Consider the following 27,323-nt stretch of genomic DNA (forward strand, 5'->3'; position numbering starts at 1 on the left):
AGCACCCACTTTTTGCTGGTGTCCACCTATACAGATTTTGCCGTAAGAATAAAGTTGCACCATCTCTAGCAATAATTTCTCTTTCCACTCCCACACATTAGCCTCAGGAGCCCCATCCCAAAGAGATAAATCCTGGCCCCCTCCATCCACGTGCTGCCCTTGGGTAGCTACCACAGACACTGGGTTAGCTTGCACTGATTAAACCAAACTCTACCCTCCCACCACTGATGTTAACTCCTCCATTACCTCTGTGCTATCAGATTACTTGCCCAACATCCAGTCTTTGATACTCCGTGATAATTTCCTCCAGTTAAGCGCGAGGAAGAACGAGGTAATCATCAAGTCACAAATTCCATCATCCCAATTTCCCTCCCTAACCACCATCTCAGGCTGAGCCAGACAGTTCACAACATGAGTGCTCTGCTGAAGCAAGTTTCCAAGTCCTCTGCGCCACCACTTCCACCACCATAATATCGCCCACCTCCACCTCGGCCCATCTAGTCCAGATGCCATGGTTCACATTTTTGTCACCTCCAGATTAGGCAACATAATTTTTTTTAAAAAAATAAGCTGGTCATTCTTAAAATTTTGACCTTGGTTCAAAGGTCGCGTGCTCTGCACTTAACACTTAGTGGGGAAAAAAGGCAGAACGTTATCAAAATGTTGGCATCACATGCAATTTTGTATCAAATCGTTTGTCTGTATACAAACTTGTGAGCAATTACCTAACAATCCTTCTGGAAGACTCGCTCCCTTTCAACATTTGCCCAAGGAAATAATTGCTGTCAATTTAGAAAACTTGGGTGTTTAATTTTTCCTCTTCCAAAGCAACCTACCACAACCTTACATTTTCTTTTCTCTTTAAAACCATATTTCCAGTTTTTGCAGAAAGTATTTTTTCGACATTCGGAATCATAGCCGTCATAGGAATTACACAGCCTTGTAAGGGAATGCTCCAATCTATCCGGCCAGTCTCAAAATCTGACAAATTCCCTCCTTCCTTCCAAACATTTATCCAGTTCTCTCCTGAATTTGCTAGCCCTGTCTACTTCCATTCCTGGGAAATCTAATCACCAACTTCCATGTAACAGAAGGGGGATCATATGGGACATGGCCAGGCATGCCAAACAGGCAGAAGATACATTTGTTACCCGTTATGTGATAAGCATAATGTTCAGTTCGAATGAAGTTGATGGTATTGAGTATGAGGCAAAGTGTGTAACAGGTGTCCGATGCTATACCAGCTGCTTTCCATTCTTGCCCATGTCCAATTCTTGCCAAAACTTCTCTAACTGGATGTCTGCAGAGGTTTGAGCTTGTATTTACAAAGAATGTTGTGTTCCTCCACATTCTAATGCACAAGTGCTGCCCTCCTTTCCACTCCTCCTCAATCCAGCATGAAACACTAGCACAGCAGGCTGTGTTGCCATGGTTTGGTCACAGATTGTGATTGTACCCAACATAAAAGGCACTGAAGATAAACGAAATCATATCTGCAATTAAAATCATCTCAGGTTAATGCCAACACAAGACTCTCTCACACAGGAAGGCACGTTTTCACTCCAAAATCTATTCCCTCCCAAAATGGCTGTAGCATGATGGCTAAAGATCATGCGCAATGTCAAGCTGCTACAGAAGTAATGATGGGCAGAATCATTTCCCATTGAATTTTGCATTGTGCACCCATCACCTTAGTGCCTGTGAGGAGATCTTGTGGCACAGTGCTAGTGTCCCTGCTACTCTACTCAAATCGCTTGCAATAAAGGCTAACATATCATTTGCCCTCCTAATTGCTAGCTGCACCTGCACGTTGGCTTTCAGTGATTTATGAACAAGAACACCCAGGTCCTTTTGGACATCAACAATTCCCGATCTCTCCCTATTTAAGAAATACTCTGCATTTCTATTTTTCCTATCAAAGTGGATGGCTTCACGTTTTTCCAGATTATATTCCATCTGCCATGTTCTTGCCCACTCCCTCAACCTATCTAAATCCCCTAGAAGCCTCTTTGCATCCCCCTCGCAACTGACATTCCCACCAAGTTTTGTGTCATCAGCAAGCTTGGAAATATTACATTTGGGCACAGCATCCAAATCATTGATTTCATTGAATCATTGATGGTCAACGACTGTCAGAAGCTGTATAATCATACCCCAGCCCTTCAGTTCAGGAAGAGGAGACTGGAAAGTTTCAGCTCCTCCTGATCAATATGGTCTTGTTACCTGTAGAGTTTGCAACTTCCAGGCTTGTCCTGGAGTCTCCAGGAATTTAAGATTAATCTTCAGGACACTGCCGCGAGTTGCCCAAGAGAAAAATCATAGGGGCACGAAAAGATAGTGAAAAGATTATTCATTTTCTTTGAATACTCTTACTAGATATTAAAAAAAAACAATGGAGATGGGGGAAGGGGAGAAGATGCTATTTGACCGAGTGGGGCTGTTGGAGGCAAGAGGCCATGTGACAGCGCCTCCAGGAACACATCCAGAGCTGGATACGCTAGTTACCTGGAACATGTAAAATGCCAGCTTCTCATTGTACTCCCACTGTTTTATTGCTTGATCCACCTCCGGAGGCACTGTTGTTGCAGATGGAGGACCTTGACCAGAAGGCCCGTGATAATATTCAGCAATTTTAGCCAGCTGTTCGCGAAGGTACCTTGTCAAAATCTGAGTCCATTCTGTAAAGGGAGGAGGGAGAAGCAGAATTAATCAAGGTAAGACTTCAAAAGGAACATTCCAACTCAAAGTGGTAAGTCCCTGATGGCTTGCATCCTAGAAGGCTTCGTGGAAGTCCAAGAGAAGGCATCAGAGGCTCTGGCCACAGTCTTTCTAAACATCCTTGGATATGAAAGTTGTGCCAGATGTTGCCAATGTAATAAACTTTGTTCACAAGAGATAAACCAGATAATGAGATAATGCAGACCAGTCAATCCCACATGATGGTGAATAAGCCTCTAGGTGCCATGACAATGATAAAATTAACTCTCACCCCGAAAAACACCTATTTGAAAAAGGCAAGGTGCATCTACCACACTATTCTGAGCATGTTTGAACCATAAGGAGGGTTTCGAGCAACAGCAACTGCTCAGACATCCAAGCAGAATGAAACACAGCAGCATTGTTGACCATTAACATCTGCATCAGTATCAATGGTGCATTGCCTCCCCGAAGGCAGTCAACGAAATCTCGAAGTGATGCTCTGTTCCTCCAAAAGGTATGTATGTTGCCTTGTTCATTCTAAACTACAACTGCAGAGGCAACTGAATAGCACAAGCAGAATGGAATACTCTTATTTCAGACTATGAAGCTATTAATTCACACTTCATGCAGTGCAAGTGGGCATCAACCATTCAAAGAGTGGTAAGTTCTGCAGGTGAAATAACTCCCTTAAACCAGCCAACAAAAACGTCATTCATCTCATTCCCATTTATGGGCAGAACAGGTGCCTTGTTTGCTGGCTTAACAATATCCACACGCCAAAGTTAAATTCATTGTCCAAAAACTTTTGAGTCATTTTGATATCAGCATCATATTAATCCTAATATAAAATTGCATGGCAAACCAGCTTACTTTTTCCACACAAAACTCAATCAATGCATCCAATGCCTACATTCTAACATGCATTCATGAAGATGGGTGAGATATTTCATTGCACTATTTTTTAAGATCAAAAATAGGACAAAAATTGCAAACCGTGAATGCTAGGCTGTTAGGGAATGGGATGGAGGGTCTATTTGCAACACTAGCACTGAGGTTTAGGAAGTGCTGAAAGATCGGATCTGCATAACTGTCACCATAGTGTAGTGGATTAGCAGAACTCACATCTTTACTAATGAATCCGAAAATGCATTCTGAACAAAGTGGATCAATCGTTCTCGAGTGGCCATTTTAACAAACGTTTTTTTGAGAGGTTAAATTCAAGTGATTTTTTTTTTTCAAGTATATTAGCTGCAGAGAGCATCATACAAATGTGGTCACTCTGGGATGTCCAGAGATTGTGTAGATAGCTCTGAAGTAGGGCAAGAATAATTCCAAGAGTAAAGCGGATATTCCATAACAAAAAAAATAAAATGTAAGTTTTACATCTTGAAGTGATCCTCATCAAGATATATGGGTGTTTTAAGATCAATCAAGACAGCATTAGTGAACACGAATATACAGACACTAGAAGGATACATTTGCTGAAATGATAAATATTTGGAATCATTTACCAAGCCTGGTCATCTGTAAGTGACAAAACGTTATAGAGATATTCAAAATACATCTGAGTGAAACCCTGAATGAGTATTGGAGAGATGAGCTTCAAGGCGCGAAATTATTATTTTCGCCTCCAACTCTTTGAGGTTAAATAAGAACATTTAACGACACAACTGGATAGCTTCGTTATCTTGGATAAATGCTTATATATAAAAGTTTCTGGTTAACTTTTTCAATTTGATTTAAACATTTTTCAACAGTGGCAACTCAGGTGCATTTTGCAATTGTGGTTTTCATTTTCCACACAGGCTGTACTTAATTACACAGAGATTACCAACTCCCTCTGTGGCATTAATAAAATCAACCAATCAGTAAAGGCCAGCTCAGAACAAAGACCTAAATATAGGTTCCCCACCAGGGGTAAAACTTGTGATTTTACGAAATGCTTCTGACCAAAAAGGGTGAAGGGACTCTCAACTGATCAAAAAATATGTTCGGTTATCCACACCACTGTTCTGATTCAAAACTGTGCATGTTCAAAAAAATTAATTTCATTTTGTTTATACTCGTGTATGAAGAGTTTTCCAATCACTGCCAAGATTTATGACATAATAGTCAATGACAGTGACCTTTCCAATATTTACATAAACAGTAAATCATCTTAGTCATGAAGAACACAAGCATTTTTTAGGAACAGTTAAAGGCCATTAAACACAACAAGACCGTACCTTTTGGTCAGCCCCCACATATGTCAATTATCTGCACATATCCCTTAATCCATTCCCATTCCAGAAACCCATCATATTGGTTTCTCAAATCATTATTCCTGGCTGCTTCAATTCTTTTACTAGTGAGTGATTCAGGTTCTGCCTGAAAGGGACGTTGAAGCAGATTCAACGGTAACTTTAAGGGCATTGGATAACTATTTGAAATGGAAACATTTGCAGGGCTATGGGGAAAGAGCCAAAGAGAGTGACTAATTGGAATACTGCAGCTCTCCCAGAGACCGGCACAGGTAAGATGGGCCAATGATCCCCTCATGTCATATGATTCTATTCTATAAAGTCTTGTAATTTGGTTGAAGACGTTTTGCTTGGATTTCTTTTTTTGTGATTTTTAAATTCGAGTTTCTTGGAAAGCACAGACCAGCTTGTCAATTGTGTCGTGCTTGTTCCCATTTCATGCCCAGCTTATCATATACCATGCGTACAAGACCAAAACTTCTGGATCTTCTCCAATTGGATGGATAAAAGCAGTTCCACTTGTAATAAAGTACACACAGAATTATACTGGACACACAGAAACAGGTTTGTGCCCATGTTTATGCTCCACACAAGCCTCCTCCAAACCGACTTCATTGAACCCAGTCTCCACATCTTTCTAAAACAGAAATAAAAAGTGCTGGTAATACTCAGCAGGTCAGACAGCATCTGTGGAGGGAGAAACAGAGTTAACCTCTCAGGTCAAGGACCTTTCATCTTTCTATTTCTTTTTCCCTCGGGATCTCATCTAGCTCTCCCTTGAATGAATCTATGCTATTCTCCTCAATCACTCCTTGTGAAAGCGAGTTTCATATTCTGATCTCTAGGTAAAGAAGTTTTTGCCTGAATTCTGCATTGGATTTATTTGTAACTATCTTATATTTATGGTCCCTAGATTTTAATTCTTCTGTGTCTATCAAAATCTTTTTATACTTTGAAAGACCTCTTAACCCTTAGCCTCCTCTTGTCCAGAGAAAAGAACTGTTCATTTTTTTCCTGATAGTTATAACATCTCTTTTCTGGAATTTAAAAAAAAAAGGGAGTGATCCCTTAAAAGTAAGAGAAAAGAAACAGTTTGAAGTTGAAAGTACCAGGGTTCCACCATTTCGCTTTCTAACTCAATTGTAGTCAAATAGATTGTGGATTTCTTAAAGACCATATGTTGGACTGTCAACTCTATTTCCACAGTAACTAAAAGTCATAAAGAAAGGATATGGGGATTGAAATAAAAGATCAGCCTCGATCTTATTGAATGGCAAAGCATGCTCGAAGGGCCGAATAGCCTCCTGCCGCTCCCATTTGTTACGCCCTCACGTTTGTAGCAGTGATGATGGTTTCACAACAAATGGAAGAACTTTCACGGCATAAAAAAAAGTGTTCGGTAAGTAAAATGAGCAAAAAGAGTGACACAAACTGATTTACAACGTCAGAAGCACAATCAAACCAAAGGACTTTTTACAGAGGGTTAAATTAAGCATTGATATGGCAGGTGCCTGATCGTACGGATGCATACAACATAGTGAGTGCCCATGCCAGAAATCAACATGCAAAACCAAGGATGCACTTGTGAATAGGTTAAATTTGGGATTAACAGAATGCTGCATGTCACTTGAAGGAGGTTTCAGCATAATGCCATGAAACAGAGAAGTCTCAGGTTTTCTTTTCACAAAAAGGGTTTTTAATCATGGGGATCTCCATGCAGGACATCTGTTCTCAGGCTAATTGAGAGCACTTTTTTCATAGTAAAAGGACAAAGAGTGGAGTTTGAAAAAAAACCCACAAAAACAGAATGTTACCACCAATATGAAACAAATACACTCCAAGGGAACTCCCCTAACTTGGATCACTCCACTACATCTGTTCTTGTGGTTGGTTACCAGTATAAAAGATATTTATGGGTTTGCACAAAGGATGCCTGTAAATGAGGCACTCAAGACTAGATTGGAGAATGGGGGGGGCTGCTGGAGAGGTAAGGGGGAGGGTAAAAGTTATTGTAGGCTGCAATAGGAATAAAAAGCCCAATGCATTAAGTAACCAAAGCTGCAAAGAAAACAAAGGAGGACTTGCATTTATATAGCACCATTCATAAGCATTACAAAGCAGTTAAAATGCTTCTTGAGGTGCAGTCACTGTTATAGTGTAGAGGTGGCCAATTGCGCACAGCAAGCTCCCAGAAACAGCAAAGTGATATTAACCAGATGATTTTTTTTTTTAAATGCCCTGTCGGTCGGGTAATAAACATTGGCCACAACTCAAGGTCTTTTCGAAAGGGCAGAAAACTGGAGTTGAGATAGATGATGATTAGCCACGATCTTAGTGAATGACAGAGCAGGCTTGAAAGGATGCACTCCCGCTACTATTTCCTATGTTCTAGGACACTGGGAAGAACTCCTCTGCTCGTTTTTTTATGTTTACTGAAGCGAGCTTTAAGTCTCATCTGAAAGACAGTGCAGCGCTCCCTCAACACCACAAGAGGGGTAACAGCATTGATTTTGTGCTCAAATCTCAAGAGCGGGGTTTGACCCCACAACCTTCTGACTACCCACTGGCTCACGGATGACATCGTGTACAACAGCCTTGAGAGAATGTGAATTGATAAGGGGGCCAGTCATACAGATGTGTCACCGGAGGGGACTAATGAACCTCGATGTCAGTCATCAATTGCATTCAGATAAGTCAGGAACTGTATCAAGCTGAGTCAACTCATCTAAGCTACTAGACAAGAGAGAAATGAACCAAAGAAGAACTCTGATCAGCGAGTGCAACTTAGCACTGAGTGAAGAGTGGGATCACCAGAAATTTGTCCCACTCCTACAACTTAGGTGAAAACACAAAGGAAAACATTTCAAATCTATTAATTGTCTTAAGATACACATTTTAAAAGATTTATTTTAATAAAGGATTTCTATGAAAGCAAACAGCTTTCAATCGACTTTGATGAGTCATGGTGCTGTGCATCATTTCAATCAGAGAACAGGAGGAGGCCATTTGGCCCATCGTGCCTGTATTGCCTCTGAAAAAGCTGTCCAATTAACCCCACTACCCTGCTCTTATCAAACACCACCGGTATTACAAATACTAGCGTAACAACAACCGCAAGTTATCTGTAGAACAGGATCTGAAAAGCCACGTCAGGTATGCTGGCTTTTTAAACTCTATTTTCACTCTTGACATCCCTATACTTCTTTGGTTTAGTGCAGAAGTCAGCAGGTCACAAGCATGTCCTTCTCTACGCCTGCCAAAAAGAAACTGAACGTTGGGTGATATATTTACACAAAATATCTTCAAAAACTTCAGAAAGACAGGAACATTGCAACAAGGCAAAGCCTGTGAACACCTTTCACAGAATCTTCAGTTATTTCAACCGACTGCGTCCCAAACACATTTGTCCAATGCTCACTTTCTTCATTGTCCAAGATCTAATCGTAAGAATCCTCTTCATCTTTAATCATGGGGTGCCAAGTAATATGCATATGTAACATGTCAGAAATCTTGTACCACTGGGTGGATATCTGCAGAAATGCAGAGCTTGACTGTTGGGTTGCATGAAGAGGTTCAGGTGCTTTCTTTCACCTAGAGGCAATGGCTCAACTGTCATGTCCTATTCTATGTAGTAAACCACATCAGAACGGAAAACGTGGATTAAAGGAGCTTGGTATCAGTGAAAGTTAACAGCAAGAGATCAGGAAGTCAGCCTTCCCATGTCGTAATAAAGCCTAAATGGGGTAGGAGAATTTAAATGGGGCCGTGGAGCAAAACGACCTAAAGGTACAGATTAACAGGTCATTAGAAGGAGCAGTGAGGGCTGACAAGGCCGTAGGAAATGCAAACAAGGGACTGGGGGTTCATTCCTGGATGGATAGAATTGAAAAGCAGAGACATTCGGCGGGATTTTCCGCACCCAACCCGCCACTGCCATCTTCCGGTCCCGCCGCTGACGTCTTCCGGTCAATGGGCTCCTGGTGGGGCTGCAAAATCCCGACCATTATGTCAGAACTTTACACCATCTTTGCTAGGCCACACTTTTGATTTGCCAGTATAGATGTAGAGAAGAAGTTTTCATTTCTGGTCAAGTCCAAAACGAGAGGTCATAAATAGGATAGCATAAATCACGGTGTATAGATCAGCCCAGCGTAAAAGTTGACGCCATTTTTCCAGCCCCAAAAAATCAGGTTTCTGCATATAATCAGCGTGTAAGTTGACCCCCTTTACAGCCACATTAGCCCCTTTATTCACATTAGTAGTAGGCCTCAATTTTTCATCCTACAAACGCATGTTTCACCCATACTTATAACCAGGCATAAGGAATCAAGCAAGCTCTACAGGCTGTGACGTGAAGATGCACAGGAGAATAAGACACACCCACTCATTGCATCGGATACCAATGACATTTCAAAATGGCGGCCACCTTTGATGGCGGTTCACTTTTATACTCAGTGTATAAGGCAGCCAATACTTTTGGAGGGATTTTTCAAGGCTTCGAAGGTTGACTTATACCCCGACATCTATAGTAGTCACAAATAAATCCAATAAGTAATTCGGGAAAACCTCTTTATCCAGTGAGCGCTTAGGACATGAAACGTGCTACCACAAATATTTTGTGTCCGTCTTCACAGTGCAAGAGACAACCTGCATACCAGAAATAGAGGGTAACCAAGAGGCTAAAAAGAGTGAGGAACTTAAAAGGTAATTAATATCAGCAGAGAAAAAGTATTGGAGAAACTTAAGGGACTAAGATCCAATGAATCTCCAGGGCCTGACTGGCAAAAGAGGTAGCCGCAGAGGCAGTGGGGCAAGTAAACAGGAGCGGAGAGCCAATGCAATGGTGACTGCCACTCCTCAGAAGATTCGGCTCATTACTCTGGAAAGGGTCATTTGCATCAGAAACACATAACAAGCCTCTACACACAAGTTTGCTTCAATTGTTTTATGATTATTTTTTGAATCAATACAGTGCAGGCTCCAGGAATTTTATATTAGACCTTTTTTAGTTACAAAAGATATAAACTGTGTGAAGTATCTTGCTTGTGCAAACAGATATATGGTGAAAATTGGGATGCCAAAAACCCTGAGCTCTTTAAATGTCATCCTACTAAACTCAGGCTGGAGGGGTGGAAATTAAACTGGGCACATTATACGCCAAGTCCTGTCATACAATTTTGGATGGACCATCCACCAAACCCTTAACAACAGGTGACATTAGAAGGGACCAGGCTGATGTGAGGAACTTCGCTGGCCTAGCAGCAGGTTGGGGCAGGTTTGGCAGGCAATACATCCAGTAAGAAGAGCTAGCATGCACATAGAGAGGGCACAGATTTAAAGTAATTGGCAAATGAGGCAAAAACGATATGAGAAAAAACTTTGTGCAGTGAGGGGGTTAAGGTCTGGAATGCACTGCCTGAGAGTGCAGCAGAGCCAGGTTCAATCGAAACATTCAAAAGGGAATTAGGCTGCAGCCTGAAAAAGAAGAGTGTGCAGGGTTACAGGGAGAAGGCAGGAGAATGGCACGAAGTGAACTACTAAATCATAGAGCTAGTGCAGATACAAGGGGTGGAGTGGCCTCCTTCTGAGCTGTAACAATTCTGTGATTCTGCACCGGTCACCATTCTCCAAAATTCATGAGATCCTAAAATGATACCAGCAGTTTGGAAGTTAGCAAACATAACACCATTATTTATGAAAGGAGGAAAAAAGAAAACAGGTCAGTTAGGCCTGACATCAGTCGTTGGGAAACTGCTGGAATCTATTCTTAAGGAAGTCTTAACAATGCACTTAGAAAATCACAGTATGATCAGACAAAGTCAACATAGTTTTACGAAAGGGAAATTGAGCTTGGCAAAATTATTCAAGATTTTTGAGGATGTAACTAGTAGGGTAGATAAAGGGAAACCAGTAGCTGTAGTATATTTGGATTTCTAAAAGGCATTCAGTAAGGTGCCACACAAAAGGTTAATACACAAGATAAGGGCTCATGGAGTTGGGGTAATATATTCTTGTTGGAAGATTGGTTAACTAACAAGTAGAGAGTAAAAATAAACAGGGCAGGAGATTGGTTAACAGATACATAGAACAAACAGGGTATTTTCAAGTTGGCAGACTGTCATTAGTCGAGTCACAATGATTAGTGCTGGGGCCTCAGCAATTTACAATCTTTATTAATGATTTAGATGAAGAGAGAGAGGTATCTCAGTTGGCTGATGATACCAAGCTAGGTGGGAATGTAAGCTGTGAGAAGGGCAGAGACTACAAAGAGATATAGACAGGTTAAGTGAGAGGGCAACAAGGTGGCAGATGGAAAAGTGGCCAAGTGTGAGGTTATTCACTTTGGTTGTAAGAATAGGAAAACGGAATATTTTTTTAAAAGGCATAAAATTTGGAAATGTTGATGTAAGAAGGGCTTGGGTGTGCTTGTGCAAGGAACACAAAGGTAGCATGCAGGTACAGCAAGCAAGTAGGAAGGTAAATGGCATGTTGGCCCTTACTGCAAGGGGATTAGAGAACACAAGAACAAGGAAGTCTTGCTACAATAACACAGGGCTTCAGTGAGACCACACCTGGAGTACCGAATATGTTTTTGGTGTCCATTTTTAATGAGGGACCTACTAATATTGGAGGCTGTGCAGCAAAGGTTCACTAGATTGGTCCCTGGGATGAAAGGGTTGCCCTACGATGAGATGCTGAGTAAATATAATCTCTGGAGTTTTGGAGAATGAGAGGTGATTTCATTAAAACATATAAAATTCTGAAGGAGCTTGCCAGGGTAGACACAGAGGTTGCTTCCCTTGGCTGAGACATTATAGAACACAGGGGCACAGTACCAAGATCACTTAAGATGGAGATGAGGAGTAATTTCTTCACTCAAATGGTTGTGAATCTTTGGAATTCTCTACCCCAGAGGGTGTGGAAACTCTATCGTTGGATATATCCAAGGCTGAGCTAGACAGATTTGTGATATCTTAGGGCATTAAGGGCTATGGGGAACGGGTGGAAAAGTGGAGCTGAGGCAAACCAGCCTAATCATATTGAACAGCACAGCAGGCTCAAGGGGCCTTATGGCCTACTCCTGCTCCTACTTCTTAAGTTCTTATGTAGTTAAGGTGAATAGCAAGGATGCATTTAAGGAGAAGCAAGCTAAATACTTCCAATCCTTTTCCCTCATGTAAGTGCTGACAGGGTTAGATGAAGGAAGATGAAGGTGGCTCTTGTGGACCATGGACCAGTTGAATCGAAGGCCTGTTCCGGGCTGGAATTTCCATGTAAGCAATTTGGCAAAGTTAAAAGAAACAGATATCAGCAGATGGTGAAAGTCATATTTCTCCCCCTCCAATTGTTACAAAAAAACATTAAAATCCAAGTGATCAGCTATCTCTGCCATTTCCCTCTCATCCTCTAGCTCAGAGGGCCAAATGTTCTGAGGATACCCCCACCCTACTTTCAAACTTGAATTTTTCTCTAGCTCCCTTCCCATCTCCCCTTATGTCCTCTTCAAGCTGACCTTGTCTAAGAGACCCACCTCCTGCTCTCTCAAATCTATTCTCACTAACTTGATGACCTGCAAAATTCACTTCCCACATTAGCTGATATTGTTAACAGTTCTCTCTCCTTGGGTACTGCATCCCTCTCCTTCAAATCTGCCATTATCAGCTCTCTCTCAAAAAAACCCTTGATCCCACCATCTTTGCAAACTATCGCCCCATCTCCAAAATCCTTGAACATGCTATCACCTCCCAAATCTATGGCCAGATTTCCCAGGACAAAAGTTTGAATCCCTCCAAACTCCTGTCACAGTTCCGAAATAGCTCTTATCAAAGTTAGAAATGACGTCCGATATAATTGTGAGAAAGGTAGACTTTCCCTCCTCGTCCTTCTCGACCTGTCTGCAACCGTTTACATGGTCGACCACACCATTCTCCTCTAACAACTCTCCAATAGTATTCAGCTGGGTGGGACTGCTCTCACCTGGTTCCACTCTTATCTATCTAGTTGTATCCAGAATATCACTTCCAATGGTTTCTCTTCCTATTCCCGCACAGTCACCTCTGATGTCCCCCCAAGATCTATCCTTGGTCCCTCCTATTTCTCATCTAAGTGACGCCCCCTCAATTACACCATTTATAGGCACAGCATTGGCTTCCAGATGCAAGCTGAGGACACCCAGCTCTACCTCACCACCAATGTTCCCTCTAAGCTGCACAGGCATATGACCCCCAGCAACGTGGAAGTTGCTGTGCAGGCCGTACACAGGTATGGTATGTCCCCTTTAAGGTATGGTGTTAAACAATTTAAAGATCCTGCATAGTTACATGAATAGGCCACACTCAACTTTAAAACTCTAGAGGATGTTTCTCACCACCACCCCTCTCAACCCCCCCACTGCCTCTAAATCCCAACTTAACTAAATTACAGGACCTTACAGGGGTATTTAATATGCTGACACCACCTAAACCACACAGACCAGGTTCATTTCCTATCGACTCCTAGAGGTCAAAATTCAAGGCTGCTCTGAGGTTTCAGGTCACACCCCTTCAACTTTAACCTTAAAAAAAAGAGTTAAAATGTTGCCTGTCCAGTTATTAATTTGATCTTTAAAGGAAACGGTCCCTTATAACGAGAGACCTTCTCAGAATTTTCACTTTCCAGTTATCTTCACCATTTTGAGTGTCAATACAGCTGCACAAAGAATGGCTCCTACAAAATTTACAACCAGAAAGTTACCAGAAAGAACTAGTAGTTGTGGACTTTATCTCAGTCCTGAAAGCTGTCATACAAGTTTGTTTAATCTTAATTTGCAAATGTCCAAAGATCATCCCCTGCTCCATTGTTGGATCTTTCAGGGAAAACAGGTCCCAGGATATCCCCGTCACTAATACGTTCATCGATTCTGTACACCATCCATAGTCATTATGACCAAGTTTCAGCATCTCTGACTTTACTTTGGAAGTGTTAACTCATTTACAGATGCTGACTGATCTGCAGAGCGTTTCCAGTATTTTCTGGTTTTGTTCCCCCATTTTTCAATCTTCGGAGTGACAATGATAATTCGGGACAGGTTTGTACTTACGGGCCTGGTCCCACTGGAGCCAGAATTGAGACTGTTCATGATATAAGGACACAAGAAACGGGAGCAGGAGTGGACCACATGGCCCGTTGAGCCTGCTCCGCCATTCAGTACAACCATGGCTGATCTCAGGCTTCAACCTCATTTGCTCCCCATATCCCTCAATTCCCTCAGATACAAAAAAACACCTGTCTAAATGTGTTCAATGATGGATATCCACAACCCTCTGGGGTAGAAAATTCCAAAGATTCACAACCCTTTGAGTGAAGTAATTTCTCCTCACCTCAGTCCTAAATGATTGGCCTCTTATCCTGAGACTATGCCCCCATGTTTTAGATTCCCTGACCAGCAAAAACAATCTCTCAGCACACACAGAGTCTGACAGCCAGCAGACGGAGGAGTCTTTCATCCCTTCCAGACTGGGCTGCACTTGAACTGAGGTTCCAATGGTGAAAAGCCAGCAACAATGCCACTGCTTCTACCATTGACTATCTGACCAGTGACCTATAAACATTGGCCCTGTTCACCCATCGCCCAGGTCTTGCTAACCTATATTAGTTCCCAGTCTGGCAATACATGGATTTTAAAATGCACATTTTATGTTGTCCAAGCTATCCATGATTTTGCCTATCCCCATCTCTGTAATGTCCTTCAACCCCACAACTCGGATCTCTGCGCTCCCCCAAACCGGCTTCTTGCGAATCTCATGTTCCAACACCAACAGCTGTGCCTTCAGTTATCTGGCCCTAAGTTCTGGAACTCACTGCTTAAAACTCTCCACCTCGCCAGGCCTCTCTCCTCCTTTAAGATGCTCCTTGAAACCTATGACTTTGATCAAGTGTTTAGTCACCTGTTCTACTATCTCTTTATGCAGCTCAGCGATTTGTTTGATAACCTTGGGGCATTTTCCTGTACTTTAATACATGAATGCAAATTGTTATCGTCTGACAATCTATTTCCTGTCTTTCAGAGTTCAGTTGCTAAATTTGGGTACGCTAACCTATACAAAGTGATAAATTAAGACACAGCTGATAAGGAATGTGGGATCTTTGTATTTGTTAATAGATGCATAGAATACAAAAGCAAGGGAGTTAAGATAAAGCTTTATAAGTCACTGGTTGGACCTCAACTAGAGAGTGATCTGTCTAATTCCAGTCCCACTTCAGAACTTGATGAGCACACATGGCTGCATTCATAATTCGGCCAAGCACGCTGATTATCAGCCCATAAATCCTTCCCGTACACCGGATGGCAGGCAGAAAGAGCAGGAGATTTTCCTGGTTAGCCACAATGCAGAAGACAATGGCAAACCACTACAGTACTTTGCCAAGCCTAATCATGGACCAATCCAATGGAAGTCCCTGGTTGCCAATGACTTCTTCGGGCATGGCACCTTGAGGAGATGGAGGAGGAGGAAATACTAAAGAAGGTTAAGAGAAGATTTAATAGAGGCGCTCAAAATCATGAGGAGTTAGATAGAGTAGATAGGGAGAAACTGTCCACCGATAGCAAGGTCAGAATCCAGAAGACACAGGTTTGAGATAATTGGTAAAAGACAGTGGGGAGATGAGGGTATTATTTTTAAATATAGTGAGTTGTTAGGATCTGGAACGCACTGCCTGAAAGGGTGGTGGAAGCAGATTCAATAATAACTTTCAAAAATGATTTGCATTTATACTTGAAAAGGAAAAAAATTTGAAGGGCTATAGGGAAAGAGGAGAGGAATGGGATGCAGTGGAGAGCATTTTCACAGAGTCAGCACAGGCAAGATGGAGTGAATGACCTCTGTCGGTGTTGTACAATTTCAGTTCATAAAGGACTCGTTCTGCTTAAGGGAATTATCATTTGTCATGGAAACGAGTTATGAGGAAAGCCAGAACCGTAATATTCCCCTTTACATACAAGTGATCAGCAACTAAGCAATGACAGGGGAAGAAAAGCAGGTATTTTTACATTATTACCAAGGTTGGGATCTGTGGCCTGTCGCTTCTTAATCTTGGCTTCAGAAATAGCAGCATAATAAGCGCAAGTCATCTTTATCAGCCATGCCCCCCTCAACATTGGCACAGAATACTTGGCCAGGTAAGCAAAGGCTTCTTCCTTCTTGCTAAGGATGGGGACCTATGCAGAAAAAGAAAATAAGTGTTTATTTGTAATGCAGTTGGTCATAACTGACCAGTGCTGTCCAGAAATACTGGCGCTGTTGAGAAAAGGCAGAAATTCAGCACTCCTACCACCCCACCCACCCACCCCCACCCCCCAACAACCAAACCAACCATTGTTTATCTAGCAACCCCTGCAGAAGATTTAATGTAGGTCCGATGAAGGTAGAATATGAGTCCAAAATAAAACAGCCTGCTTAAGTTCATTGTCGATGTTCACAAACAGGGTGTTTTTTTTTTGGACTTACTACCAGAGGGACAGTTGCACCCACGGAATCACCACCTCCAGGATGGGAAGGACCAAGCGTGAGGGCGAAGGGGGAGGGGGAGGGGGAGGGCGAACGAGGGAGGAGGTGGGGGGTGCCGAGCAACAGAAGAGGGAGGTGATGCCAAGCGAGAGGGGTGGGGGGGGAAAGCCGGGCTGGGGGGGTGGCGGGAGGAGATGAGCATGAGGGAAGGGTCGCAAGAAGAGGATGGAGCAGAGAGGAGAGGAGAGAGGAGACATAGCACAAATTAAACAGAGTTCTAATTAAGAAAGTAACTATCCAAACTTTTAATCACACCCGCAGTTGGCCTGAATATCCTTTACTTCAGAACAAAAAAAATGCAATCTCAAATAGTTCTAAAGCACATATGACAGATGCCATGAGTCCATCAACTTCTATTATTAAATATAGTTTGCTGACATTTGCCAGCTCCAATTTAGATAACCCTTGATCTTACATACACACACACATGCGTGCACACACACACACGCGCACACACACACATGCACGCGGTATATTTGAAATCCTACCTTTTTGGCTAAAATCGTCAAAGGTTTATTTCCTGCAAGATCCGTGAACCAGATGTGAATTGCATTCTGGGAGCGAGCAGTCACAAGCCAGTAATTATCTTTGGCATTCACCTGAGGTTTCTTCTTCCCTGTGTCTTGAAAAGTGTTGAGTTTAAGCTTCTCTGCCAAGATGCTGCTAAAATAGGCCCCTATCTGTTAAGATAAAGCCAAGAAGGGAGTTAGATAGGGTGGGTGGGCAGTGTGGGTGATTTTATGTCATATGTTTGCACAGCATCCAATCTAAAACATTTTTTAACATTACTTCTTCCATAAATGGACTGAACTTCACATCAAGGGGAGGGGAGGTGGGGTGGAAATGATGTTCAAACTCGAGTAACTCATGTACTGTTGGACCCATACAAGTGCAATCTACTTGTATAATCAGCAAGGGTATAAACGACGAGAAATGGTAAGATACAGTTCCACATTTGGCCCCTAATGGACATTTCACCCTCAAACATCAGATTAGTTGGTCACTCTCCTCATTCATGGCAATGGGATCTTGCGATGCACAAGACTGCCACGGCCTACTTAACAGTCACTGCAGTACAAAATAGTTAATTGCGTGAGACAGTTATGAAAAACAATATTATAAATGCACAGCTTTCACTGCAATGCCAGTGGGATCCAGGGGCAGAGCTACAAAGACATGGACTTAGAGCCGGGGGGAAGGGGGAATGAACAGACACTGGTCACCTATCTTAAACAGCTGTATCAAACAGAAGCACCCTTCATTACAGCTCTTCTCTTTTTGGAAGGAATAAGGGGTAAGAAATCGAACTCTATTTCTCCAACATGTTAGAGTATGGCCTAGACTGACTTCCTTTCGCAACCTTTCAAAAGAGCTTTGCAGAGGAGGGAATAATGCCGCTCAACCAACCGGGGTTCTGACCCCAGTTAATTTTTCCAACTTAGAACCACAGAAAGGTTACGGCACAGAAAGAAGCCATTCAACCCGTTGTGTCTAAACTTCATTGAAATATTTTATTTGGATTGCTTGGGAGCTGGGGTGTAGGGAAGAAAATACTGTTGTATCAGGATTCGGACACATAAGGGAGCTTAAAAAGAAATGTCGGGCCATATCCTTAACTGTAAACACCGTTATTATCTGCTGATCAGAGGTTTTTATGAATTCAGCAGATCTGACTTTTGCATTCCCCTCCCTTCTGAGGTGCCTGCAATAGTAATTCTTCACCTGTGTGCAGACATAGTGAGTGGTGGGACCCTTTTCAATTGTGGGAAGCAGTACATACAAGCCAGATCCTAACCTACATCCTGTCAGCCATGGCTCAATTGGTACCGCTTTTGCCACCAAGTCAGAAGGTTGTGGGTTTATAGTAATTATAGTTTTATTTAGTGTGTAATGTACTTTTAAGAATAATACTGGTTAGGCAAGATCACATGATCTGTAGTAACCAATATGAGAGTAACACACGCTACCTCAGCAGTCACTGCAGAGATGGAATTGGAGTTCAAAGCAGACGTGCAGTTGCTGCTGAATATGTTGTAATGATTCCACCCAAAGTGTCTGCAGATCAACTCCATCACTAATAGTACAACTCGGCCACCCGACAACAAACTGGCAACAAGGATAAATCATATCCGGCGCTGTCCCTCGCCCAGCGATTGTGAGTATCTAAGATAATTAAAAAGGGAGATATACTCACCAGGTATGCTGTCACTTTAAGTTAAAGAAAAAACAGGCCCCAAACAAAGTGGTTAGGAAATCTCCAAGAGCACTCCTGACATTTAAAAAAAAATACCAAAATTGCAAGACCCCATAAGACCATAAGATGTAGGAGCAGAAGTAGGTCATTTGGCCCATCGAGTCTGCTCTGCTATTCAATGAGATCATGACTGATCTGATAATCCTCAACTCCACTTTCTTGCCTTTTCCACATAACCTTTGATTCCCTTACTGATTAAAAATTTATCTCCGCCTTGAGTATACTTAACAACCCAGCCTCCACAGCCCTTTGTGGTAAAGGATTCCACAGATTCCTTACCCTCGGAGAAGAAATTCCTCCTCATCTCTGTCTTAAATGGGCAACCCCTCACAGAGAGATTATGCCCTCTGGTCCAAGACTCTCTCACAAGGGGAAACAACCTCTCAGCATCTACCCTGTCAAGCCCCCTAAGAATCTTATATGTTTCAAATAAGGTCACCTCTTATTCTTCTAAACTCCAATGAGTATAGGCCCAACCTACTCAACCCTCATAAGAAAATTCCTTCATACCCCGAATCAACCTAGTGAACATTCTCCGGACTGCCTCCAATGCCAGTATATCTTTCCTTAGATAAGAGGACCAAAACTGTTCATAGTATTCTAGGTGTGGTCTAACTAGTGCCTTGAATAGTCTTAGCAAGACTTCCCTATTTTTATGCTCCATTCCCTTTGAAATAAAGGCTAACATAGGGATTTGCCTTCCCTATTACCAGCTGAACTTATATATTAGCTTTTTGGGATTCATGCACAAGGACTCCCAAAACCCTCTGTGATGCAGCTTTCTGCTGTCTTTCTCCATTTAAATAATATTCAGCTCCTATATTCTTCCTGCCAAAGTGTATAACCTCACATTTTCCCACATTATATTCCATCTGCCAAGTTTTTGCTCACTCAATTAACCTGTCTATAGACTCTGTAGACTCTGTGTCATCCTCACCACTTGCCTTCCCATCTATTTTTGTATCACTCCCAAATTTGGTGGTAGTACATTCACTTCCCTCATCTAAGTCATTAATATATGTTATAAATAACTGAGGCTCCAGCAGTGATCCCTGTGGTACTCCACTAGTTGCAGGTTGCCTTCCTGAAAATATACCCCTTATCCTAACTCTCCATCTTCTATTAGTTAGCCAATCCTCTATCCATGCTAATATACTACCCCAACACCATGGGCTCTTATCTTATTAAACAGCCTTACATGTGGTACCTTATCAAATGCCTTTTGGAAATTCAAATATATTACATCTACTGGTTCCCCTTTATCTATCCTGTTTGTTACTTCCTCAAAGAATTCTAATAAATTTGTCAGGCAAGATTTCCCCTTCATGAAGCCATGCTGACTCTGCTTAATTAGATTATGTAATTGTAAATGCTCTGCTATTAAATCCTTTATAATAGACTAACATTTTCTCAGTGACAGATGTTAAGCTAAATGCCCTATAGTTACCTGTTTTTTGTCTCCTTTTTGAATAAGGGTGTTACATTGGCCGTTCCCTAATCCTCTGGGACTTTTCCAGAGTCTAAGGATTCTTAGAAGATTACTACCAGTGCATCCACTATCTCTGTAGCTAGTTCCTTAAATTTCCTAGGATGCAACCCATCAGGTCCAGGGACTCATCTGCCTTTAGCCTATTAGTTTCCCGAGTCCTTTTTCTCTAGTGATAGTTGTATTTAGTTTCCCACCACCCACCCCCCCCCCCCACCCGCCTCTTTTGCCCAATGATTATTTAGTATTGGAATGCTAATAGTGTCTTCTACGGTGAAGACTGAAGCAAAGTATTTATTCAACTCCTCTGCGATTTCCTGGTTCCCCATTATTATTTCCCCAGCCTCATTTTCTAAGGGGCCTATGTTCACTTTGGCCTCTCTCTTCCTTTTTATATATTTAAGGAAGCTCTTACTGTCCATTTTTATATTACTTGCTAGCTTACCCTCAAAGTTTATTTTCTCCCTCTATTATCTTTTTGGTCATCTTCTGTTGGTTTTTAAAACTTACCCAATCCTCTGGCTTACCACTAATCTTTGCCACATTGCATGACTTTTACTATCCCTAACTTCTTTGGTTAACTATAGTTGGTTTATCCCCTTCCTTGAATCCTTCTTCCTCACTGGGATATGTCTTTGTTTTAAGTCATGAACTATTTTCTTAAGCATCTGCCATTGTTGATCAACCATTTTTTCTGCTAAAATCCTATCCCAGTCCACTCCAGCTGACTCTGCCCTCATTCCTTTGTATTTACCCTAATTTAAGTTTAGCACAGTGGTTTCCGACCCAAGTTTCTCACTCTCAAACTGAATGCTAAATTATACCATATTATGGTCACTGTTTCCTAGGTTTTACTCTGAGAGCATTTATTAAACTTGCCTCGTTACACATTACCAGATCCAAAATAGCCTGATCCCTGGTTGGATCCACAACATATTGTTCTAGGAAACCATCCCGAATGCACTCTATGAATTCTTGCTGGTGGCTACCTCTGCCAATTTGATTTTCCCAATCTACATGAAGATTAAAGTCGCCCATGATTAATATACTGTCATTTTACATGCCCTCATTATCTCCTTATTTATTCTCTGTCCTATAGTATAGCTACTATTCGGGGGCCTATAGACTACTCCCACTAGTGTCTTCTTTCCCTTGTTATTTCTTACCTCCACACATATGGATTCTACATCTTCAGGGATCGAAGATCCTTTCTTGCTATCATACATATTCCATCTTGTACTAACAATGCTACCCCAGCAACACGCCTGAGTGAGAATCCACAAGACCGATGAGCAAAACAAAAGAAAGAGAATATGTACTTAGATTATAAAATAGGCAGCAGCCCCACAGGCTCAGTAGGTTAGAGAAACCGGCAGACAGCTTGCAAGTTAGAAGTGGGGTAGGGGGGCGGGTGCTCAGACCAGAGAACAGTGCTGCTGTTTTGAATTTTAGAGAAACCCTGAAAAGGGAGAAGAAATCGCTGCTGTGTTTTTTACCTAACAGGAAGAAAGTTTTACAGAGTTAAAAAAAAAGGCCCACAATCGCAGGGATCCCACCAAAACTCAAAAAGCGCAGGAAACGCAGCAGAGAAAAGCAGAGACCTGCAGAGATAGCCTGAGTAAAACAAAAATGGCTTTTAAAGTGGCAATACATTTAAAGTGGTGAATACAAGAAAAATGGCTATGGACATAAAATTAGAAGAGATTCCAAAGAGCGGGCAACTCTGCCAAAGGGAATGAGACACCCCAGAGAGAAGGTAACTCTGTGGAAGGCAATAGGAGACCCCAGAGAGAGAGGGCAACTCTGTGGAAGGCAACAAGAGACCCCAGACAGAAGGCAACTCTGCGGAGGGCAACAAGAGACCCCAGAGAGAAGGCAACTCTGTGGAAGGCAATAAGAGACCCCAGAGAGAAGGCAACTCTGCGGAGGGCAACAAGAGACCCCAGAGAGAAGGCAACTCTGCGGAGGGCAACAAGAGACCCCAGAGAGAAGGCAACTCTGTGGAAGGCAATAAGAGTCCCCAGAGAGAGGGCAACTCTGCGGAGGGCGACAAGAGATCCGAGAGACGGGGCAACTCTGCCAAAGGCAACAAGAGACCCCAGAGTGAAGGCAACAAGAAATTGACAGCTGAAAGAACAGTTGACTGTCCTTCAAGGTCAAATGCAAAAGGAATGTGTCACCATTCAGCAACATGAAGAAATGAAGACTGTTTAAACAGTAGAATGGAGGCACAGCAGAAAAAAGTCGAAGCGGGTTCAGGGGAAGCCATGGTGATCAGAGAGGGCTCACAAGAAGCCTTGGGAGTCATGTATAGTTGGATACAGCCAGGATACAGGAGTTCGGCTAAACTCCGAGGCAGTGCCAGCTCAGTGAAGCTAGCTGCCAAGCAAAGAGCTGAAGAATCAGCTGAATGAAGCCAAAGAGACTTTGGAAGCAAAAGTCGCATCATTTCCCAAGAAGCAGACAGATAATGAAATTTTAGGAGACTCAGCCACTGAGCTCAGACCAGTTGAGCTTGCATCCAAGAGATGTCTGGCCAATCGTGAAGTCGAAAAGAAGGTAGAGATTAAAGTCTGTTCTAGAAAGACGGCGGCACATAGAAATAAGATACAGAAACGCTAATAGGGCATCCACCCGGTTGAGGAGAAAGTGGCAGTCATTAGAGAGGGACCTGCGCCCCTAAAGAATGCCTCAGAGCTCAAATCTTTCCGAGGAATGATCAACTATTATGGGCAGTTCTTACCCAATTTGTCTACAGTGCTGCCCCACCCCCTGCATTCTCCACTCAAAAAAAATACCAAAGTTGGTCTTGGGAGGAGCCCCATAAAGAAGCCTTCATGAAGGTGAAACAATTTTTGCACTCGTCCAATCTATTCGTGCATCCTGACCAGGTGAAGGGATTGATGCTGACATGTGATGCATCTCCCTACGGAGTGGGAGCAGTGCTCTCTCATCAGATGGACGACGACACGAAATAGCCAATAGGGTATGTATCAAGAACGCTCACCACAGTGGAAAAGGGATGCTCGCAAATAGAAAAAGGTCCGTCCATCATCTCTGATGTCAAGAAATTTCACCAGTACATACATGACCGCCATTTTACAATCGTTCGGCCCACAAACCCATTACTAGGATTGTTTAGTAAGTACAAGGCTATACACCACCCATAGCCTCAGCAAGAATACAAAGATGGGCTTTAATTCTGGCAGCATTCGAATACACTTTCATACATAGGCCTGGCATTTAAATCACAACCACCGCTGCCCTTAGTCGTTTGCCCTTACAAGAAAATAATGAGCACCTCCCAGTTCCACAGGAACTTGTTTTACTGTTAAATTTCTTAGGTTCCTCACCAGTATCAGATCAGAGACTGGACAAGTCAGGACCCAGTCTTATCTCAAGTATGAGAACAAGTGCTATGGTTGGTCACAGGATCCCATATCTGACGAAACGAAACGGTACTTCAACAGAAGACATGACATAACCAAGATGGCATCTTATTGTGGGGAGCACAAGTACTAGTTCCTCCAAAAGGGAAGGGAGCCTCTTTTAGTTGAACTATACGGTTTCCCAAATGAAGAACATAGCACATTGCTATCTGTGGTGGTCAGGGATGGATGGCAAAAGAGAGAGTATGGTAAAGGATTGTGTGCAATGCCAGCAACTGCAAAAGTTCCTAGGAACAACGTTTCTGCTCATTGTCAATGTCCATTCAAAATAGTTGGATGTATATGAGGCGAAGTCACCAACATCAGCCGCTACAATTGAGAAACTATGTCAGAGTTTTGCCATTCACGGACTACCAGAAGTAGTCATTTCCAATAACAGCACGGCATTTATGAGTGCCGATTTTCAACAGTTTACCCGCCTCAATGGTATCACTCATGTGAAAACTTCACTGTACAACCCTTCCTCAGACGGACTGGTCGAAAGGGTGGTTCAAACGTTCAAGGCAGGCATGAAAAAGCTAACTGGTGATTCCTTGGCTACCAAGCTAGCACACTTTCTTTTTCATTACGGGACTGCCCCTCACACAACAGGTGTCACACCTGCGGAGTTATTGTTGAAACACCGTCTCAGGACGAGATTGAGGTTAATAATGCCAAATTTAGAGGGGAAGGTGGAAAGGAGTCAGGGAAGCCGGAAAACTAGATACAACTGGCATAGTTGTGAGAGGAAATTTACCGTGGGAGAACCAGCATAGGTGAAAAATTTGGGGAAGGACCAAAGGAGTTACCAAGTGAAATAAGTGCGGGGACTGGACCTCTATCTTACCACGTGGAAGTGGAAGGCCAGATCATCCACAAATATGTGGACCAATTAAGAAAGAGAGAGACAAACGACCCAAGATTTGTTTCCACCAGTGATCATGACCGGGTCTGCATCTCCTGTTGGGGATACACAACCCAGGAACGACATGTCTTATGTTCCTGTAAGCGTTGAGGATACAGGACTGCAAGTGCCCACCGAAGCACCTAATGTTCAGGCAATCCCGAAAAAAGAGATGCTTGATAAATAATCTGAAGTTGTGGAGCTGTGACATTCCACACATACCAGGAAACCACCTAAAAGGCTGAACTTGGAAATTCCTTACCCAGTGTAAATATAATGTTGTCTTGAAAAATATGTACTTGTAAATATATGTATAGTCAAGTTAAAGGGGGAGGAATGTAGTAATTATGGTTTTATTTAGTGTGTAATGTACCTTTAAGAATAATACCGTTTAGGCAAGATCACATGATTTGTAGTAACCAATACGAGAGTAGCACAGGCTACCTCAGCAGTCAGTGCAGAGATGGAGTTGGAGTTGAAAGCACACGTGTAGTTGCTGCTGAGCATATTGTAAATAAACTTAATGTTTCCACCCGAGAAGCGTCTGCAGATCAACTCCATCACTAATAGTACAACTCGGCCACCCTACAACAGGGTTCAAGCCCGGCTCCAGGGCTTGAGCAGAAAAATCAAATCTGGCACTTTGGTGCAGTACTGAGGAGATGCTGCGCTGTCAGAGATGTAAGGCCCCATCTGCCCTCTCGGGTGGACGTAAAAGATCCCACGGCATTATTTTGAGGAGGAGCAGGGGAGTTATGACTAATATTTATCACTCAATCAACAGCACAAAAAATAGATTATCTGACTGGTAACACACTGCTGTGGCACTGTACACGTGATTTCTAATCAAACCAGCAAAGCAATTTAATACTCTTATTTTGGTAAAAGTGGGAAAAAAGCTTGCATTTGTATAGCACTTAATCAGGTCGTTGAGATGTTCCAAAATACTTCACAATCGCCGAAATACCTATACTTCTGAATGATGTTACAACGATGTGAGCAAAAGCAGAACACAACGCATAAGCAAGATCCAATAAACAGTCACCAGAGATAAAATCCGAGCAGGGTGGTGGAAGTAATGGTGCTGCAAGTCGTGTACCAGACAATTAACAATTTCGCGAGTAGGTCTTTATCTGGATGGAAAATCTTAGGTAGGTTAAAAATGAACAACTTCTCGATTTTTAGAATGTTATTGGATGTTTTTAGAATGATGGTCAGAAAGGAGAACTCACTGTTCGTCTCAATCATTTAAGTCCACCTGAGCAAACAGGCAGGCTCCCAGTTTAATGTCTCATCTGAAGCACGTAAAAGGTCATGTGCTCAAGGCCTGAGAGCTCCAGCCCTCCAACCCAATTCAGAGGAGACAGCGTTACCCACCAACACAAATCCACTGCAGAATAGTCATTCACTGACTGAAAATTGTCAGTTAGCAAATTACTGTGTCAAAACAAAATGCCACAGATATAGGTCAATGCACTTCTAAAGCAATTCACTACTGAAAGCACAAATATTTTGACATGAAATTAGTTTTATAAATGAAGGCATTATGAAAACCAAAAAGGAAACAATTTTCTTATAAAAAGCTCCAATTTCATTTTCATAGACCCTAGGGGTGACTAATGTTAAAATAAATGGCGAACCTTGACAAGAAGCAAAGACTCAAGCCGTTAAAAGACCAATTAAGGATTGATTGCAAACCTCACAAGGGACTTCCGAGCAGGGGGGTGGAAGTAATGGTGCTGCAAGTCGTGTACCAGACAATTAACAATTTCAGGTGTCGCGAGTAGGTCTTTTTCTGGATGGAAAATCTTAGATAGGTTAAAAGTGAATAATTTCTCGATTTGAGAGTCAGAGCTCCTTCATGACATATATGTAATGCCATGTGTTGTAGGGTGGCCAAGTTGTACTATTAGTACGGGGTTGATCTGCAGACAACTTTCTAAGTGGAAACATTAAGCTTATTTACAATATATTCAGCAGCAACTACACGTACTTTCAATTCCAACTCAATCTCTACATTGTCTGCTGCAGTAGCCCGCACTATTACCCTATTGGTTACCACTGGTCATGTGATCTTGCCTAAGTAGTATTATTCTTAAAGGTACATTACACACTAAAAACTATAATTACCACATTCCTTCCTGTTTAACTCAGCTATAGATATTATGCTTACAAGTAAATATTTTTCAAGACAGCAAAATATTTACACTGGGTAAGGATTTACAAGTTCAGTCTTTCAGGTGGTTTCCTGGTACGTGTGGAACGTTGCAGCTCCCCAACTTCAGATTCTTTGTCAGGTACCCCCTTTTCCGGAGTTGCTTGAACATCAGGTGCTTCAGTGGGCACTTGCAGTTATGTATCCTCAACTCTTACAGGAACATAAGACATATCAGTCCTGGGTTAAGTATCAACAGGAAACGCTGACCCCTTCATGGTCACAGATTTGCCTCCCCCTTCCTTAAATGGTCCACGTGCTTATGGGTGATCCGGCCTTCCAAATCCACGTGATAAGATAGGGGTCCAGTCACCGCACTTATTTCACCCAGTAACCACTTTGGTCCTTCCCTGAAGTTTTTCACATATACTGGCTCTCCCACCACGGTAAATTTCCTCTCGCGACTATGCCAGTCATGTCTATTTTCCTGGATTCCTTGACTGCTTTCCACCTTTCCCTCTAATTAAGCAGCTCAATCTCATCCTGATACAGCATTTCAACAGTAACTCTGCAGGCATGGCGCTTGTTGTGTGAGGGGTAGTCCTGTAAT

At 42.4% G+C, this 27,323-nt stretch overlaps 1 protein-coding gene across 1 annotated transcript in view; it reads right to left on the reverse strand.

Annotated features, from left to right (window-relative positions):
- Positions 1-27,323, reverse strand: part of LOC121270800 (mediator of RNA polymerase II transcription subunit 12-like protein) — a 604,195-nt gene that overhangs the window by 512,770 nt on the left and 64,102 nt on the right. The window contains exons 3-5 of the mRNA XM_041176240.1: positions 16,975-17,166; positions 15,978-16,137; positions 2,506-2,678 (exon numbers count right to left, since the gene is read on the reverse strand). Coding sequence (XP_041032174.1) covers positions 2,506-2,678; positions 15,978-16,137; positions 16,975-17,166 — 525 coding nt within the window. The remainder of the gene's footprint in view (positions 1-2,505; positions 2,679-15,977; positions 16,138-16,974; positions 17,167-27,323) is intronic.

This window comes from Carcharodon carcharias, chromosome 2 (assembly GCF_017639515.1).
Source record: "Carcharodon carcharias isolate sCarCar2 chromosome 2, sCarCar2.pri, whole genome shotgun sequence".
NCBI lineage: Eukaryota > Metazoa > Chordata > Chondrichthyes > Lamniformes > Lamnidae > Carcharodon > Carcharodon carcharias.